Source organism: Impatiens glandulifera, chromosome 8 (genome assembly GCF_907164915.1).
Source record: "Impatiens glandulifera chromosome 8, dImpGla2.1, whole genome shotgun sequence".
In the NCBI taxonomy this organism is placed as follows: Eukaryota; Viridiplantae; Streptophyta; class Magnoliopsida; order Ericales; family Balsaminaceae; genus Impatiens; species Impatiens glandulifera.
In genome coordinates this window covers 9,042,146-9,059,565 of record NC_061869.1, presented here as the reverse complement: position 1 = coordinate 9,059,565, position 17,420 = coordinate 9,042,146, and the positions used below count along the sequence as shown (strand labels likewise).

At 31.6% G+C, this 17,420-nt stretch overlaps 1 protein-coding gene across 1 annotated transcript; it reads left to right on the top strand.

Moving 5' to 3' along the window:
• The first annotated feature begins 1,962 nt into the window (after positions 1-1,962).
• Positions 1,963-7,089, top strand: LOC124911736 (cell division control protein 48 homolog C-like). Its single transcript, XM_047452244.1, has 10 exons — positions 1,963-2,866; positions 3,222-3,805; positions 3,976-4,128; positions 4,206-4,322; positions 4,398-4,502; positions 5,362-5,427; positions 6,012-6,076; positions 6,172-6,373; positions 6,447-6,566; positions 7,002-7,089. Exons 1-10 carry the CDS (start codon positions 1,963-1,965, stop codon positions 7,038-7,040), a joined length of 2,355 nt encoding a protein of 784 aa, XP_047308200.1. The 3' UTR covers positions 7,041-7,089.
• Positions 7,090-17,420: the final 10,331 nt, after the last annotated feature.

The following is a 17,420-nucleotide window of genomic DNA, read 5'->3' as shown; positions in this document are numbered from 1 at the left end:
GCCATATCAATATATTATATTTTATAAGATATAATTATTTTTTATTTCACTATAAAGTGTTTTATTTTTTAAAATAAACTTAATGAAGTCTAATATGTTTTAAAGTTTATCTCAATTACAATACACACTTGAAAGTATTATTCTTGAGAATACTCTCGACTTTCATTTGCATCCCACTGTTGAAAGTATTTTATATTTTGATTTATGGTTGTCTATTTTTATTAATATGTAACTAATGATTTGAATATATTTAAATTCGAGCCTTTCGAGTCTTTCGAGTCGAACTCGATCCTATGATTATATGATCGAACCGAGCTAATAAAAACGAGTCGAGCCGAACTCGAGCCAAGGCTAGTTTGAGCTCGACTCGGCTCGTTTACACTCCTAATTAAAACTAATTGGGCAAATTACTTAGGTGACCTTCTAATTATTCTAATTACTCTGATCGCTCAATTTTAACCCTCAAATTATTTTTTAAAACAAATTGCCCTTTCAACTTTTAAAAATGTCACCAATGGCCTATTCGTTAACTTTTTGATTAAATATAACGGCTTAAGCTTAAAATAGTTTTTTTATATATGTTATCATTAATCATTATTTTTATATTTATATATATAATTATTAAATGTTTATATATATATATATATATATATATATATATATATATATTATCATGAATTTTTATATAATAATATAATTATTAAATCTCTTATATATATATATATATAGATAAAATATATATTATTTATTTTTATCTATATCTATATAATTTTTTTAAAAAATAATTTATATATATATTATTTTTAATAATTTAATTTATATATATAAATACATATAAATTTATATAATATATTTTAAAAAATAATTTGAAGGCTAAAAGTAAAGGTAATCTTTAACCCTCAAATTATTTTATAAAAATAAATAATATATATTTTATCTATATATTATATAAAAGATTTAATAATTATATAAATATAAAATTTAATAATATATATATATATATAATCGATTTAATAATTATATATATATATATAAAATAATGATCGAAGATAATATATAAAAAATAATATTTTAAGCTTAAACCGTTACACGGAAGGGCCATTGATAACATTTTTAAATGTTATAAGGACGATTTGTTTTAAAATAGAATTTGGGGGCTAAAGTGAGCGATTGGAGTAATTAAATGGTAATTTGCCCAAACTAATTTAAAAACTAAAAAGTAAGAGATAAGAAAGTAATTGTTTGCCCAAAAATATATAATATTACAAATAAATTTATTTTTTTTTATTATAATTGATAAGAATTTTAAAAAGATTTCTTTATAATCATATGTCATATGTTTTTAATATATCATATTTTATATATTATATATATAAATAACATATGTTTATATTGAATATGGATGATATACTAAGATTTGGATACATATTATACAATTCGTAAATAATAATATTAAAATATAATTATATTTTAATTTTATTTAAATATATATATAATTTTTTATAATTAAATTTAAATCAAATTGTTTAAAGAAGGAAATAAAACAATTATTAAAGTTTATATATTTTTTAATTAACCTCAAATCTATTGACAGTTTGATTTGATGAACAAATCTAATTTTTAATAAAGAATTAAAACTTAATTATTTACAAGTATTATATATTTATATAAATTTTGAAAATATTATACTATACCTTAATATTGCAAAACAAAATATGGTATTTTTCTATTGTCATTTATTATTGAAATTGAATATTGAATTAATTATTTAAAAAATTAAAAAAAAGTTTAAATTACATTTAAATATAAAAAAAATAAAGTCAAAGTAAGTAAAATATAATAATAATAAAAATAACGGACTTCAAAGAAGATCTTATTCATTTTATTTTTTTTCATGCAAATAACATGGTCTAAAATCAGAATAAGGAAGAACCCTATTGATTTTTTCGTAGAAGAGGTAACATGGGTAAAAGACGCGGCGGCGGCGGCGGGGGGACATGGGCATCTGCTACTCTCCGTCGGCATATAGAGTCGTGTAAGCACAAGTATCCGACCCTTGAGGAACTTGTTGATCATCTGCGGTCAAACTACCCACACTATAGTCGACTAAAGCTTAATCCTTTAACCAGGGAAGTTAAGCGAATGATAGACCTCATCAATTCGAAAGAAGACCAATCTAGCGATATCAGCCATAGGACGACGGCGACTTCAAGTTCTTCAATGGACGAAGAGCACCGACTGTCGAAGAGAAAGATGAAACTGATGATCGACCAGAGCGAAGAAGAGAAGAGACAACCCATCAAAAAAAGACTGAAATCTTTCGACCAGAAACATGGAAGTGTGTCTTCGCAGTCTGAGACACCCTCTTCCGAGGAAGAAGAAAATGGTGTTGTTTCAACATCAAAGATCGACTTGGTGAAATCCATGCTGCGGGCAACTTACAGCGCATCAAAGGATGCAGTAAAATCGAAAAGGAAAGAAGCTGTTAAGGAGAAGTGTGTTGAATTGGAGAATGTTGGGTCTAGTAAAGCTCCTATGCAGATTGATTTGCTTGGAAGCAATTCAATTTTGGGGCAGGTAGGAGAAGAAGAAGAAAAAAACATACCCGGCGCGAGGGATGTGCATGGGATTAGGTTTAGTGACCTAGGAGGCATGGATAAGGTTGTGGAGGAATTGAAGTGGATGATATTACCAATTTTTAATCAGCATTTTCGTAAAATGTTTCGGAGAATGCGTATGCCATCTGGAATTTTGTTACATGGGCCACCAGGATGTGGAAAAACGAAGTTGGCTGAGGCCATAGCTTTTGAGTCTGAATTCACTTTCTACAAAAGGTCGGCTACTGAATTGGTCAATGGTGTTTCAGGTACTTATTGATGTTATTTAACATCCAAATTGTTATATTACCTTGCTTATGATTCTAGAGTCACTGCTTATCACAAATTCTTGCCTGAAGAATCTGGTTCTTACTTTCATTTGACTATTCTGTTTACTATTTTTAGGGTATAGATAAAAGCTTTCAATGAATCATGTTGCTGGTTATGAAACCACTATTTTGTCATCTCAAATGTTCTGGGTTAGAGAGTAATACTTTAGTATGAAATTTATGCTCATAGTCGGCTAGATACTACTCATTAACATGTTCTAGCCCATGGTTATTGTGATGCAAGACTGTTCGACTTTTGTTTAGTCCATCCTCTTCTTCATTGTGGTAATTTCAGGTGGATCAGAAGAGAATATCCGAGATCTTTTTGCAAATGCCTACAGGACAGCACCATCGATTGTGTTCATCGATGAGATTGATGCTATAGCTTCAAAAAGAGACAACTTGCAGAGGGAAATGGAGAAAAGAATTGTTACACAGTTAATGACTTCCATGGATGCTGCACACAGACCTGTTCAACCAGATGCAGAAGCTTCTTCTTCTGATAATCCTCCTTATGTTCTTGTAATTGGGGCTACTAATAGACCTGATAGTATTGATCCTGCATTAAGAAGGCCTGGAAGGTTTGACCACGAGATTGCCTTGGGTGTTCCAGATGAAGAAACCAGGTTACAAATTCTTACAGTTGTTACTCGTGGATCGAAGCTTGAAGATTCTCTTGACCTTTTAAAGATAGCACGTTCTACACCTGGCTTTGTTGGGGCTGATTTGGATAATCTAGTAAGTGAAGCTGGAACACTAGCTATGCGAAAACTGATATGCAGTATATTAATAAAATCGCCGGAAGACAAAGACTGGTTTAAGAAATCTTATCATCCCAAAGAGACGGACATTGTTGGCATAACAATGACAGATTTTGAGGTATTCATAGGATGATGTATTCTTTGAGTTATTGTGCACTATGCAGATTTAGTTGATTTTATTGTTTAGCCCTTTTGCTTATTAGTGATTACATTAATATACTTTTAATAATTTAAAGATTTTTTTTTTCTTTTCTTATTATGATTTCAAAGATATGTGTCTATGTGCAGGAAGCAGCCAAAAAGGTCCAGCCTTCATCGAAAAGAGAAGGGTTCTCAATCATTCCTGATGTGAAATGGGAAGACGTAGGTGGGATGGAACCAGTAAGGGATGCATTTATGAGTTCCATAGTTGAACGCATTAAGGCTCCCGATGATTATAAGGTGATCATCATTCTTCATTTTAATGAAACGGGTAGTTTTTATTTTTGTGTAGTATATTTTTACATTTTGGATGTTAGGTATTCAATGTTGATACGGAAAATGGATTTTTGCTTTATGGACCTCCTGGTTGTGGAAAAACATTAATTGCAAAGGCTGTGGCCAATGAAGCGGGGGCTAATTTTATATACATTAAGGTATGTGTGTTTCTTATTGCTTTATAGTGTTATAAGATATTTTCCGCAAGTCTTAATTGTTTTTTTCATGTCTAGGGTCCTGAACTCTTGAGTAAATATGTGGGAGAAAGTGAATCGAAAGTTAGAACTTTATTCCGCAATGCAAGGACATGTTCCCCGTGTATAATTTTCTTTGATGAGGTAAGTTGGTTATACTTGTTATGTTAACTTATCTGATTGATTATCATGAAAGTGACCCTATTAATAATTATGGATATTTTGTATTTCAAATCCTCTTTCGCACTATGATTATTTTTCTGTGATCTTGAAAATAATCCAGCTTATGATTCAACTTAGTCTGTGTTTGACAACACAATTTATACTTAATGTAAATAATTATTTGAATTAAGTTTATTTATTTGACAGCTTTTATTTAAAACCACTTAATTATATAAATTTAGCACAAATTAAGCTTAAAAAATATTTAAAAATATAGCTTAATTCCTTAAGCTACAAATGACTTAACTTAGTAATATAGTAAGAACTTACAAAAAAAACTTTTAACCCTTGAAATATAATCAAATTATGTCAATATAAGGGTAAAATAGTCATTTTACGAATTTCCTCAAAATTTGTTTCACATATTATGAAATTAACTGAAGATCAAGTGCTTTATATTAAATATTTTTATTTAGTTTATTCAACACTATTTTCCTGAGGCTTAACTAGAACTTCAAATTCAACATTAACACATAATTTTTGTTTTATCAAATGCACCCTTTAAACTTTATTACCAATAAAAATATATCATGATCCATCTACAACTTTTGTGATCTTACCCAACTACATTTTCTTGCCAAACATAAAAAAATCCAACACAAGTACAAAGTTGACGATTTTTTATTGAGATTGAGATACATCTCAAGATTTACTAAACAAACATAGTTTACAAATGTGCAATATAGAACTGAACTCTAGAACTACTAAAATATTTTCTTTCCTTTTTGGTCATGCATAATATACTACTGAGTTGATGTACCTGTTGTCTCATCTTTTTTAGGTGGATGCTTTGACAACGGATCGAAGAAGGGAAGGTGGTTGGGTTGTTGAAAAACTTGTGACTCAGGTCTCCATTATGTTCATAACCCTTTCTTTCATATATCTTGTAGAACCTGAAAGAAAAGACACTGCAGTAAAATTATTTAGGTCAAATCATTATGATAATATTGAAGGCCTGTTTGATATTTAACTGTCTTCTTAACTGTGACTTGAACTCAAGCTTTAAGTAAAGTTGCAGATAACATTGAAGGCCTGTTTGATATTTGGATTATTTAGGTCAAATCATCAAAATAACCTTAGTATTTGATATTTTTAAAATGTTTTAAAGAATATAAAATAAGGGTATTTTTTAGTATTTAAACGATGATTTAATAGAATAATTAGAACTTGTCTGGTGTACAAAGTTGCTTGCTTATGTTTGTTATTTGTGTTAAATGACCAAAAGTAAGTATTATTTCATATTTTAAAATGTTGTAAAGAAAATAATGATAATTTGATGGAAGAAATGATTGATGAAGGAATATTGGTTTGCTAAATCTAATTAAGCCATATCAAATATGCCCTTGATGGATGTGTATCAAAGCAAGATTACTTAAATTAGTTCAATTCTCCTCTGGGGAACTCAAATTATTTGCCTTGTCCATTTTACAGTTATTGGTAGAGTTGGACGGTGCAGATGATAGATCGGGTGTCTATGTTATTGCTGCAACAAATAGGTTTGCTTGATTTTTTAAATTGTGTTCATTGAAAATCTTGCTTTTTTTAGTACAAGTTGAGTTACCTTTTGTGGTTATGAATTTATTTTTTCTAGACCCGAGTTCATAGATCCTGCTTTCTTGCGGGCTGGAAGACTAGGAAGACACTTACATGTCGGTTTGCCTAGCCCTGAAGATCGTGGCTTGATTCTTAAAGCTCTTGCACGAAAGAAACCTATAGATCCTAGTGTCGATTTATTGGAAGTTGGGAAGGACAGAGCTTGCGATAATTATAGTGGAGCTGATCTTCGTGCTCTTGTCAGTATTCTTATTTTTTATTTCTGCATTCCTTCTCATGTGAATGATGCTCATACTGCTTGTTAATTTATAGGTGAATCAAGCAGCAATGGCTGCAAAAGATGAAAGAAAAGTCGTCTTAGATTTGTCCACTATACATAGAAGGCATTTCGACATAGCATTCCAAAGGACCTCCCCATCCGTCTCCAGAAAGGTATTTATTTATTAACTTACATTTAAACTAAAGCACAAACATGAAAGTTAGTCAATCAAGACCAAATCATTCTTAACTGATAAGTAAATGCAACACATGTTTATCTTCAAATTTGAAAGTGTTGTCAGCAATGTCGCATTTGAATAATTTACGTGCGATTTATTCTCTATTTTACCTGATACAATCTGGAGAAATGAACATTCTGAAACTGCTGTTTATCATACTCATACAAAGTTAAAAATTATTAACTTGATTCAAACAAAACTTATATCATCTTTCGATTTGATAGTAGTAACTCTTTTGAAGATAGATTTGCATGTTTATTGTTTACTCTATTGCTTAGATTAGTCTGCTCATCGGTTTTCAAGTTTCTTAAGTTTGTATGTCCATGCTTGTTACTGATTTCTAATCATCATTAATTGACCTGTGTTGCAGGAAATTCAATTTTACAATAACTGGTCAGGTGGCGGCTAATTCAAAAATAATGCTTCTATTTGTTTATTTTAAAAATTTTGATATTACCGTTTAAAGTTTTTTTATTTTGTTATTCTTCAATATTTGTTTGAAACTTCATTTTAGTATAATATATAAATTTACACTTTAATTGAGTAATGGGTTATTCGTTGGTTGCACTCGACAAATCGGGTATGAGAAATATATAGATACCGTATGAGTTTGGGTCGGGTAGTAAAATAAAAATTGGATACATAGATGAGTACCTCATCCTTATCTCAACGTAAGAAAAATTTGCTAATATATATATATTATCTTTTAATCTTAAAATAATAATAATAATTTATATGATAATAATATATCTAATTAATAAACAAAATGAGATTACTGTTCAAAATTAATTAATTAATGATATCTTTCACATGTTAATATATCATTTCATATCCACGTTGGATGAACCTGGCATCCTTGCAAATTTTGATTATTAGACCATAGCAAATTAAATTAGGAATAATTTAAAAAAAAAAAAACAAAAAATAAAGGTGATCTTATTTGACTACTCCAAGGTTTACCTACATTACACTATTTATATTTACATTTATATTTACGACCTTCTCTAGACTTCTCTAGAGGACGATTACAAATTAACTTGCCTAATTAATTTATGAGGAGTGATAGAGAGAGAGAATTTGAGGGAGAGAATGATGTGTCATTACTGGTTGAAAAAATGATAAAAAGTGAGGAGAGATAAATTTTATTATTTTTTGCCACATTATTTCCTCATTCATTTCCTCTCCCAATCATTTCTCTTAATTTATTAAGTGTGTTCATAATCTTTCAAATCCAAACCTAACATACTGTCAAATAATTACCACATATTTTGAAAACAATACAATAGTATTCACTCCAAACCCAAATAAATATATAATATTACAAATAGTTTTAACCATTACTTAATTACCATGACGTGAATATAGCTTTTTTTTATTTATTATTTAATTTTTGATAATTAGATAAGCATTCGTTTACTTTTATTTTTACTTTATTGACTTTAATTATCTCGTGACATGTACTATTTTATTAATTCAGTAATATAATTTCTTATTATTATATAATTTTATTTTGATAGTGAGTTTATTAACTTTTCTTCATTATAAAAAATTATTAAAAAAAAGGTGTAATTGAATAATCAATTAATAACTAACTAATAATAGTAGATAGACGATAAATGATAGAGAGAGCAACGTTGGAGCAACGACTCCAGCGACCTCCCACCTGACTGGAAGAGTGGCAAAAAAAGCCACACTGGATGAGAGAAAAATAAAATAATAAAAAGTGCGCTCTTCTTTAGTTTTGATCAAATCATAGCCAGACTATCATAAAATCATAACCTTCTTCTATAGAAAAGAGCTCGAAAGTACGAGTTTTAAATTTCTCTCTCAATGAAAAACCCAAATCGAAGTAAACGATGACCTAGATGACTACTGCGAAGAAGGTCACCGAGAAAAATACCACAGTAAAGACCACTATGAAGAAGACGACTACCGTAAACAAGACGACCGCGAAGAAGACGACTACCGAACTAAACTGTAATGTTATTTTTTTTACTTAAGTTGTAATGTTATTTTTAATTTTGGTCTATTTAAGACGAAATCGTTCGAAACATTCCTTGTTGATACCGAAATGGTCTAGAACATGTCCATGTTGGGGACCAAAATTATCTAGAACATGGTCATGTTATGTCCCGAACATGGTTATGTTCAGGAATAAATGGTCATGAACATGACCATGTTTGTGAAGAATTGGCCCCGGACATGAACATGGCCATGTTCAGGACCAATCGGTCCAGAACATGACCATGTTTAGGACCAATTTGTACTGATCATGATCATGGTCATTATTCTTTTTTGTTTATATACTTTATTGCATATTCGACAACATCCGCTTCTACACCAACAACTTCTGCACATACACTTTTTACACCAACACTTTCTTTACATACACATGTTGCACCAACACCTTTTCACATACACCTTTTGCATCAACAATTTATGGACCAACACAATTGATCCACTCTCCCGTGAAAGTAAGGGCTAAAGGTTGACCACCAACCAAACGTAAACAATCTGTAATCGAAAGAGTTATGAACAAAAAGGGTCAAAATAAGGTTAGTTTTTGTGATATGATTTAATTTGGTTATTTGAAAACAATTATAAAAACTACATGGAAATACAACAACAAAAATAGTGCATGCTTTGAACACAACAACAATAATAGCAATGAAATGATCCAGTCTCAACTCAATATTTCTTCACATTACTTTTGTCCTCTCAAACATATCCATAAGATAATACTTGTGGGGACAATATTCAACGAAAGTAGTAATTATATGAAAATATTGTATGTTGTAATATAATACTTGTGGGGGACAACATTCAACATTAATGTTTTAAAGTAAAATAAATTACAGTTATATAGGTCTATAATGGCATTTTCAGAAATGTTATATTTTCAATTATATCATCATACATTTTCATAAATGTTAGATTTTCCCATTATCAGAAATGTTAGATACCATGATTTAGAATAATTGGTCTAGAACATGACCATGTTCTAGAAAAAATATCCTGAACATGATGTTCAGGAATACATTGTCTTGAACATGACCATGTTTTGGAAGAAATGGTCTAGAACATGACCATTTCTAAAAGAATTGGTCTTGAACATGGTCATGTTCGAGAATAAATGGTCTCAACCATGACCATGTTCGGAAAGAAATGGTCCAGAACATGAATGTTCTGAAAAAATGGTCCCAAACATGACCATGTTCTTGAAAAAATTGGTCCAGAACATTACCATGTTCTAGAAAAAATGGTCCTGAACATGATCATGTTCAGAAATAAATGGTCTAGAACATGACCATGTTCTGAAAGAAATGGTCCCGAATATGATCATGTTCAGAAATAAATGGTCTAGAACATGACCATGTTTTAGAAGCAATGGTCTATAACATGACCACGGTCATTTTCAGGAAAAAAAACATGATCATGTTCGGAAAGAAATGGTCCCGAACATGATCATGTTCGGAAAGAAATGGTCTCGAACGTGACAATGTGAACATTCTAAATAATTTTTAACCAAACATTCTGAGTAATTTTCAATATAAACAAATGGTATTACTTTAAAATTCATTTCATATATAATGTAACAATCAAATAATGCTACAATGTTACAAATGATATTAATTTACATTTTCTAGCAATATAACAACTCTCTTTATTTTTTCAGGTAATTGGATCCTAACATTGTTCAATTTTGACCTCAGGATCGACAAACCATATTTTATCCTCATCGACTCAATTAGTGTTTTGAACTTCAAAATCCAAGTTTCAACATGTTAGTACAAATAATTCTCAAACAATGTTAAAGTTGTACAACTTATATTTTCATCGTTGTTAATACGAGAAAGCGGTCTTGTTTCTTCTCTTGTAAATGACTCCATTTGACTCCACAATATGTTTTATTATCACAATCTTGCCAAGGAAGTTTCATAATATTGAATGGAAGTTAGCTATGGAAGCGACGATTCCCGAGTCAACGGTCTTCATTAATTCAACAAATGCATTTTTCTATTTTTCCAAGACAAGAAAAAATATAAACATAAATGTGAAATATAAACACTTTTAGATAGATAAATTCAGCTTATTACCAAGGCTTTAGATGTATCATATTTTTTCCCCCATGGTAAAAATCTTCTAGCAATGATAGGCGTTCAAGTAATTGGATTTCTTTTTGTTTATTGTTGATGCAGCACACATAATAATGAGAGTGTTCTAAAATAGAGAACATAATCTACAAAACATGACCATTTTATTTAAGATATAATATGTTTAGGTAGTCGAAAAATGAAAATGTTCTAAAATATTGGAGAGGTTACTTACAAGGTTAGCATTCTTTAAGTTTTCAAATGATAAATGAAATAATTTCATTTCTTCTGCCAAAACATTCAACACCACAAGAATCTTTACTCTATAAATGAAGATCATATTAAAAAAATATATAATAATCATATTAAAAAAAGCTTACACATGTAAAATAAGAGAAGCAAATTTTCCGGATTTTGTTGGGATTTTTCTTCTTTGTGCGATGATTGATCAATTGGCATGCATCAATTATTCTAGAGTCCAAATATGTTTCACTTTTTAGTGAAAGCACGTTTCATCTGTTCAACATGATTCAGTCGTTCTATAATAAAACTTCACCACAAAGATAAAGGAAGAAAACATATCCTAATAAAAGTTAAAAAAAACATTATAATGACTATGAAGATCTCTAAAAATGTTACCTTAAGTCAGAATCTGCAGAAATTAAGTCTGCAACATGTTAATCAAATTCAGAAATTCTGGAAAAATTGAAGACATGAGATAAATTCTTCCTAACTATTGCCATGTAAGGAGAGAAAAGAGTCATCTTAGGTTTTTTATCCTCTTAGATTGTGTTCTAAGCAGGAGTGGAGCTACTTTTGCAAACTCTATGGGTTGAGTTTCTACTTTTACAACCGGAAGTGGTGGCGTATTGTTAATCATTAACTTCCTATTTCTCTGAAGCTATGTTTCAACTTCTAACCAGGAGTGAGGCTTCTTTTACAACCTCTATGGATTGAGGTTCTTTTACCCGGAATTTCTTAATTGACTACTCTATTCTCTATGATGATGATTTAAGTATAAGCTTCCTCTTAGATTTCAACACTTTGGATTGATGATCTATGGAAACAACTACAACCTCCACCACTTTGGTGGTGTTTCAACTCGAACCTCTGCACTTAAGTCAGAATCTGTAAAAATTAAGTCCACAATCTGTTGATCAAATTCAAAAATTCTGGAAAAATTGAAGACATGAGATAAATTTTTCCTAACTATTGCCATATAAGGAGAGCAAAGAGTCGTCCTAGGCTTTTTAATTCTCTTAGGTTGTGTTCTAAGCGGGAGTGGGGCTACTTTTGCAACCTCTATGGGTTGAGGTTCTACTTTTACAACCGGAAGTGGTGGTGTTTCAACTTGAACCGATGGATGATTGTTAATCATGAACTTCCTCTTCCTCTTAAGCTATGTTCTAAGTGGGAGTGAGACTTCTTTTGCAACCTCTATGGGTTGAGGTTATTTTATCCGCATTTTCTTAATCGGCTGCTCTGTTCTCTATAATGATGATTTAAGTATAAGTTTCCTCTTAGACTTCACTACTTTAGATTGATGATCTATGGAAACAACCGTAGCCTCCACCACTTCGGATGTTATTTCAACTCGAACCTCTACGGGTTGATGATCTATGGCAACAACTGCATCCTCCACCACCACTTCGGGTGGTATTTCAACTCGAATATTTGTGGGTTGATAATCTATGGCAATAGTTGCATCCTCAACCACCATTTCGGGTGGTGTTTTAACTCGAACATCCATGAGTTGATGATCTATGTCAAAAGCCGCATCCTCCACCATCACTTAGGGTGGTGTTTCAACACGAACCTCTACCCTTAAGTTAGAATCTGCAAAAATTAAGTCCGCAACATGATCAAATTCATAAATTCTGGAAAATCGAAGACATGTGATAAATTCTTCATAACTATTTCCATGTAAGGAGAGAAAAGATCTGTCCCAGGTTTTTTAATCCTCTTAGGTTGTGTTCTAAGAAGAAATTGAGGTTCTACTTTTACAACCAAAAGTGGTGGTGTTTCAACTTGAACCACTGGCTGATTGTTAATCATTAACTTCCTATTCCTCTTAACTATGTTCTAAGAGGGAGTGAGTCTTCTTTTACAACCTCTGTGGGTTGAGGTTATTTTGCCCGAAATTTCTTAATCGGTTGCTCTATTCTCTGTAATGATGATTTAAATATAATCTTCCTCTTAGACTTCACCACTTTAGATTGACGATTTATGGAAATAACCGTAACCTCCACCACTTCGAGTGGTGTTTCAACTCGAACATTTGCGGGTTGAAGATCTATGGCAATAGTCGCATCCTCCACCACCACTTCGGGTGGTGTTTTAACTCGAACATCTGCGGGTTGATGATATATGGCAACAACCGAATCCTCCACCACCACTTAGGGTGGTGTTTCTACTCAAACCTCTGCGGGTTGAGGTTCTTCTACAGGGGGTGCCTTTGTGAAATAAATGTGAATGGCATTCCTAAAAATTGATTTATGTTCATAACCTCGTATAAGAAATGGATGGAGGAATAAAATAGGATAGATGGGTTGAGTTTTTGTTGTTGTGATGATGTTACTACATCTGCCAACACTTGTTTTACTTTTGTTAGATTGTTTTAATTTTATTAGATTTTGTGCAGATTTAGTCATGTTCTATGCAGATCTAACAATAATGTCTAATGCATTTTTAACGATGGAGCATGTTAATACTTGAGGCTCATCCTCTCCAATCTTAGCCCCTTCCACCTGATCTGACACATGATCTACCACATGATCTTCCGCATAATTTTCCAATTGATTTTCCACCTCATCTTCCAGATCATTTTTCACCTCATCTTCCACATCATCTTCCATCTGATCTCGTAGCTCATCTGTCACAGTTTCAAGCTCATCCTGGCGAGTGCTTGAAAGTGTAAGGCGTCCAACATCCCTTCCATATCTGAATCCTCCTCATTTTATTTCTATCTGAATCCTAGTTCTTAGCTTATTGTCATTTCAACATGACAATATCGGAAATTTTCGTTCGTAAGGCAGTTGGAGTTTAGGGTCTGCAATTTTATCCATGTAAAACAATTGAAATAATAAACAATATGTTAGAACATTTACATTTACATTTGAATAAATCACTATATTAAAGTACTGACAAAAATTACTTATAATGATAAATGTCTGCGGTCCAAAGAAATAATGAGCTTCATTCTTCTTCCACTACTGACAGACTTCAACTAAGACTTTTATTGTGAATTGACACCAATTCAGGTTTCGGATATTATTGACATCAAATAAAGATTTTAGGATTTTAAATTTTCATGTACAAAATTTTGGTAAGAGAAGTGTACATAATTTAATGATGCTTTGGAATGTAAGTTTTGAGAATGTAAGTGTATACCTGCATTGTTGATTCTGTGAGGTATAGAAAAAACTGTTGACGACATAGATTACAAAGTTTATTTTAAAATTATTGCTAGCCACTAATAAAATATTGACAATTACCAAGAATTATCGTTGGGAGCAAAAAATGCTCTCAGTGATATTAATATCACCGAGGGCAAAAGAGTTTCCCTCAATAATAATTATTATTATTATCGAGAGTAGAGTATTACTCTCAGTGATAATTATTATAACCGAGAGCACCTGACTATGTTCTCGGTAAAAATATTATATTTTATCTTAAACCCGCTCTCTGTCGCCTACCTCTTTCTTCATTTCTTCCTCTCTTCCTCTCTTATTTCTCTCTCCTCCTCTCCATTTAAGATCAGATCAAGAACAAAGTGCATATCATATTATTATCAAACTAGTGCAAGAACATTGATAGCAATATTCAAAAGCGATAAAATAGAGTAAATTTCTGTATGGAACGTACCTCTTTTTATTTCTGGTTTTCGATGGACAATTGAGCGATGAGGGAAAATTAATAACTAGTAGTTGAGATAGTAGTTGAGAGATGAGGGATTTATAGTGCCTCCGTTGTGTAGAAGATCCAAACAGCTGATCCCCGCTATTAGAAGATCAGATTCATTCATGTACCTTCGTCTGCTTTGTTACAAATCCCAACAGCTGTGAAGATAAGATTCAGAGCTTTCGTTAGAAGTAAAACCGCCATCAGGATGTGGATCCGATGAATAGATCGCTTGTTGATTAAGTAAGTATAGATCTAGAATCCTAGGAAAATAAAATAGAATAGAGAGAAAAGACAGAACATTGTAGGGATCATAACTAAGATATTCTTCTTCTTCATCATCTTCTAATTTGTTGATGTAGTAGATATATACATTGATTGTACTCCAGATTCAATCAGAGATTTGTTTGAGTTTCGATCATGTTGTACATTAAGGATTTTTTTGTTTGAACGTATTTGTTGGACGTATTTGCTGTAATTGTTCTTGATTTTCTATTTGGACGTATTTATTGGACGTATTTGTTGTAATTATTCTTGATATTCTCAACTCGTTGTTGGATCTCGATTCCAACTTGGATTAGGAATTCCTCTAATGATAGGAAGAAAAAGGATTAGGGATTAAGGATTAAGGATCTTGTGAGGGATGTAGAAAAAGGTGAGGTCGGAGCTGAATAATTAAACAATTGAATTATTTAATATTATCACTAAGAGCATTGGCTCTGCTCTCGGTAAAAATTATAATTATCTTTGAGGACTGTAAATGCTCTTAGTGATACTAATTTTTCATTCACTGATAGTTAAATTATCGAGACCATCCAAGAGCATTAGTCACCCTCGTGATAAATATCACCGAGGGTAAATAGGCTTTCACTGAGAGTTTTTACCTTCGTTAAATGCCATTTTTTAATAGTGAGTTACTCTGTTGTTTAGAATCATTTTTGGCATTACAATTGTTCTATGACTGAAACTATTTTTTTTATTCCCTATTGTCTCCAAGCCCTTAACTGTTCATCATATTTGGGGGACTCTATATCGTTTTCAATAGACTTAACAATTTCAATTTCCCCTTTATGGATACCTAGTATGCACTAAACATCCTCTTCCTAAATTTTGACTTTCTTTCCATTCCATAGGATGGTCATAGAATTATCGCAATCGAATGACTTGACGAGGTGTCGAGAGAGTTCGCCCGAACATTTTGAAAGGCCAAGTGTAAGAAGCCCTCCGAAGTCTATGGCCTTCCCGGCCTCTTTTTGTTCGTTTGTCAATTGTTTTATTAGATTGAAAAGGCCTTTTGACGATGTCCTAGTCAAGAAAATATTGTGTTCAGATATTCTTGGGAGGGAGGAGGTGAGGGATCTGAAGATGAAGGAGCGGAGGGTACGATGGAAGCTGGAGGTGAGGGAGTTGTATCAGTAATGGCCAGCAATGACAAATCTGTTGTCGATGGTCGATGACGGTTCCTTTTATATACACTACAAAAAAATAAATAGGATATTAGTAAATAAAGCCAAAAAAGAAAAATGATATTAAAAATGAAAGCTATCATAAAATTTAAACGAAATGGTCCTGAACATGACCATGTTATGAAAGAAATGATCCCAAAAATGACAATGTTCTGGAAGAAATAGTCCCGGATATGGTCATGTTCAGGGCCGGCCCTGGGTAAGGCAACCAATGCACTTGCATAGGGCCCCCCACTTTTATAGGGCCCCATTTTTTTATATTTAATAATATTATATTATTAATATTATTTTTTCCTCTTTTTTCTCCTTTAATATTAAATATATATTATAAAAATAACTTTTTTATTTCTTTTTTAGTCTTGTATTATAATATATTAATTATTTATATTTTATTTTATTAATTAAAATTAATTTTTTTTTACTATTTTAGGGGCACAAAATTTAAATTTGCATAGGGCCCTCAAAATCTCAGGGCTTCTCAGGGCCGACCCTGGTCATGTTAAGAAAAAATGGTCCCGAACATGGTCATGTCTGGGAAGAAATGGTCTCGAACATGATAACTATCATTAACTTGTAATTACACACTATAACATAAACTCAGTTTTGTTACTATCATGAACATGTAGTTACATAAAGAATTATCTAAACAAAACCTAATTTCAAATGTGGTTTACTATGACACTCTGCTAATTGTCTTCACTATACCATGTTCTCAAATCTCAAAACTCCGATACATAAACTAGAAATATAAATAAAAACAGTTTCCAAATATTAAATCAAGTTTCCGAATGTTGGTGTCATTTCTAGACCTATATAATTATCATTAACTTGTAATTACACACTATAACCTAAACTCGGTTTTGTTATTATCATTAACATGTAGTTACATAAGGAATTCTCTAAACAAAACATAATTTCAAATGTGGTTTACTATGACACCCTGCTAACTGTCTTTTTACTATACCATGTCCTCAAATCTCATAGCTTATTACTTATATTCAGAAACCAGAAATATAAATAAAAACAGTGTTCAAATATTAAATCAAGTTCCCGAACATGTAAATGTTCGGGAAAACCTAACTATAGGATGATCATGTTTGAGAACTTACCTTTTGTAACTGTTGGAATTGAATGTAGTTTAAGGAAACTAATTCACCTGAAAAGTAAAAGTAAAATGATTTTAGGGTATTAGTTGTTCGCTAACATTGTTGTTCGCTGTTGATTTTAGACTTATCATTTTCGAAGCTCGGAAGAAAAAAGAAATCGCCAAAGTCCGAAAATAAGTTATAAATGAGAGTGAAAGAGAAATAAAAAATGGAAAGAGTGGGA

Bases quoted from the DNA above. Each gene is read 5' to 3' on its own strand.
- LOC124911736 (XM_047452244.1), top strand. From the start codon at position 1,963: ATGGGTAAAAGACGCGGCGGCGGCGGCGGGGGGACATGGGCATCTGCT. The intron at 4,129-4,205 runs GTGATCATCATT...TTTGGATGTTAG, and splicing joins AGGCTCCCGATGATTATAAG to GTATTCAATGTTGATACGGA. The intron at 5,428-6,011 runs GTCTCCATTATG...TCCATTTTACAG, and splicing joins TTGAAAAACTTGTGACTCAG to TTATTGGTAGAGTTGGACGG.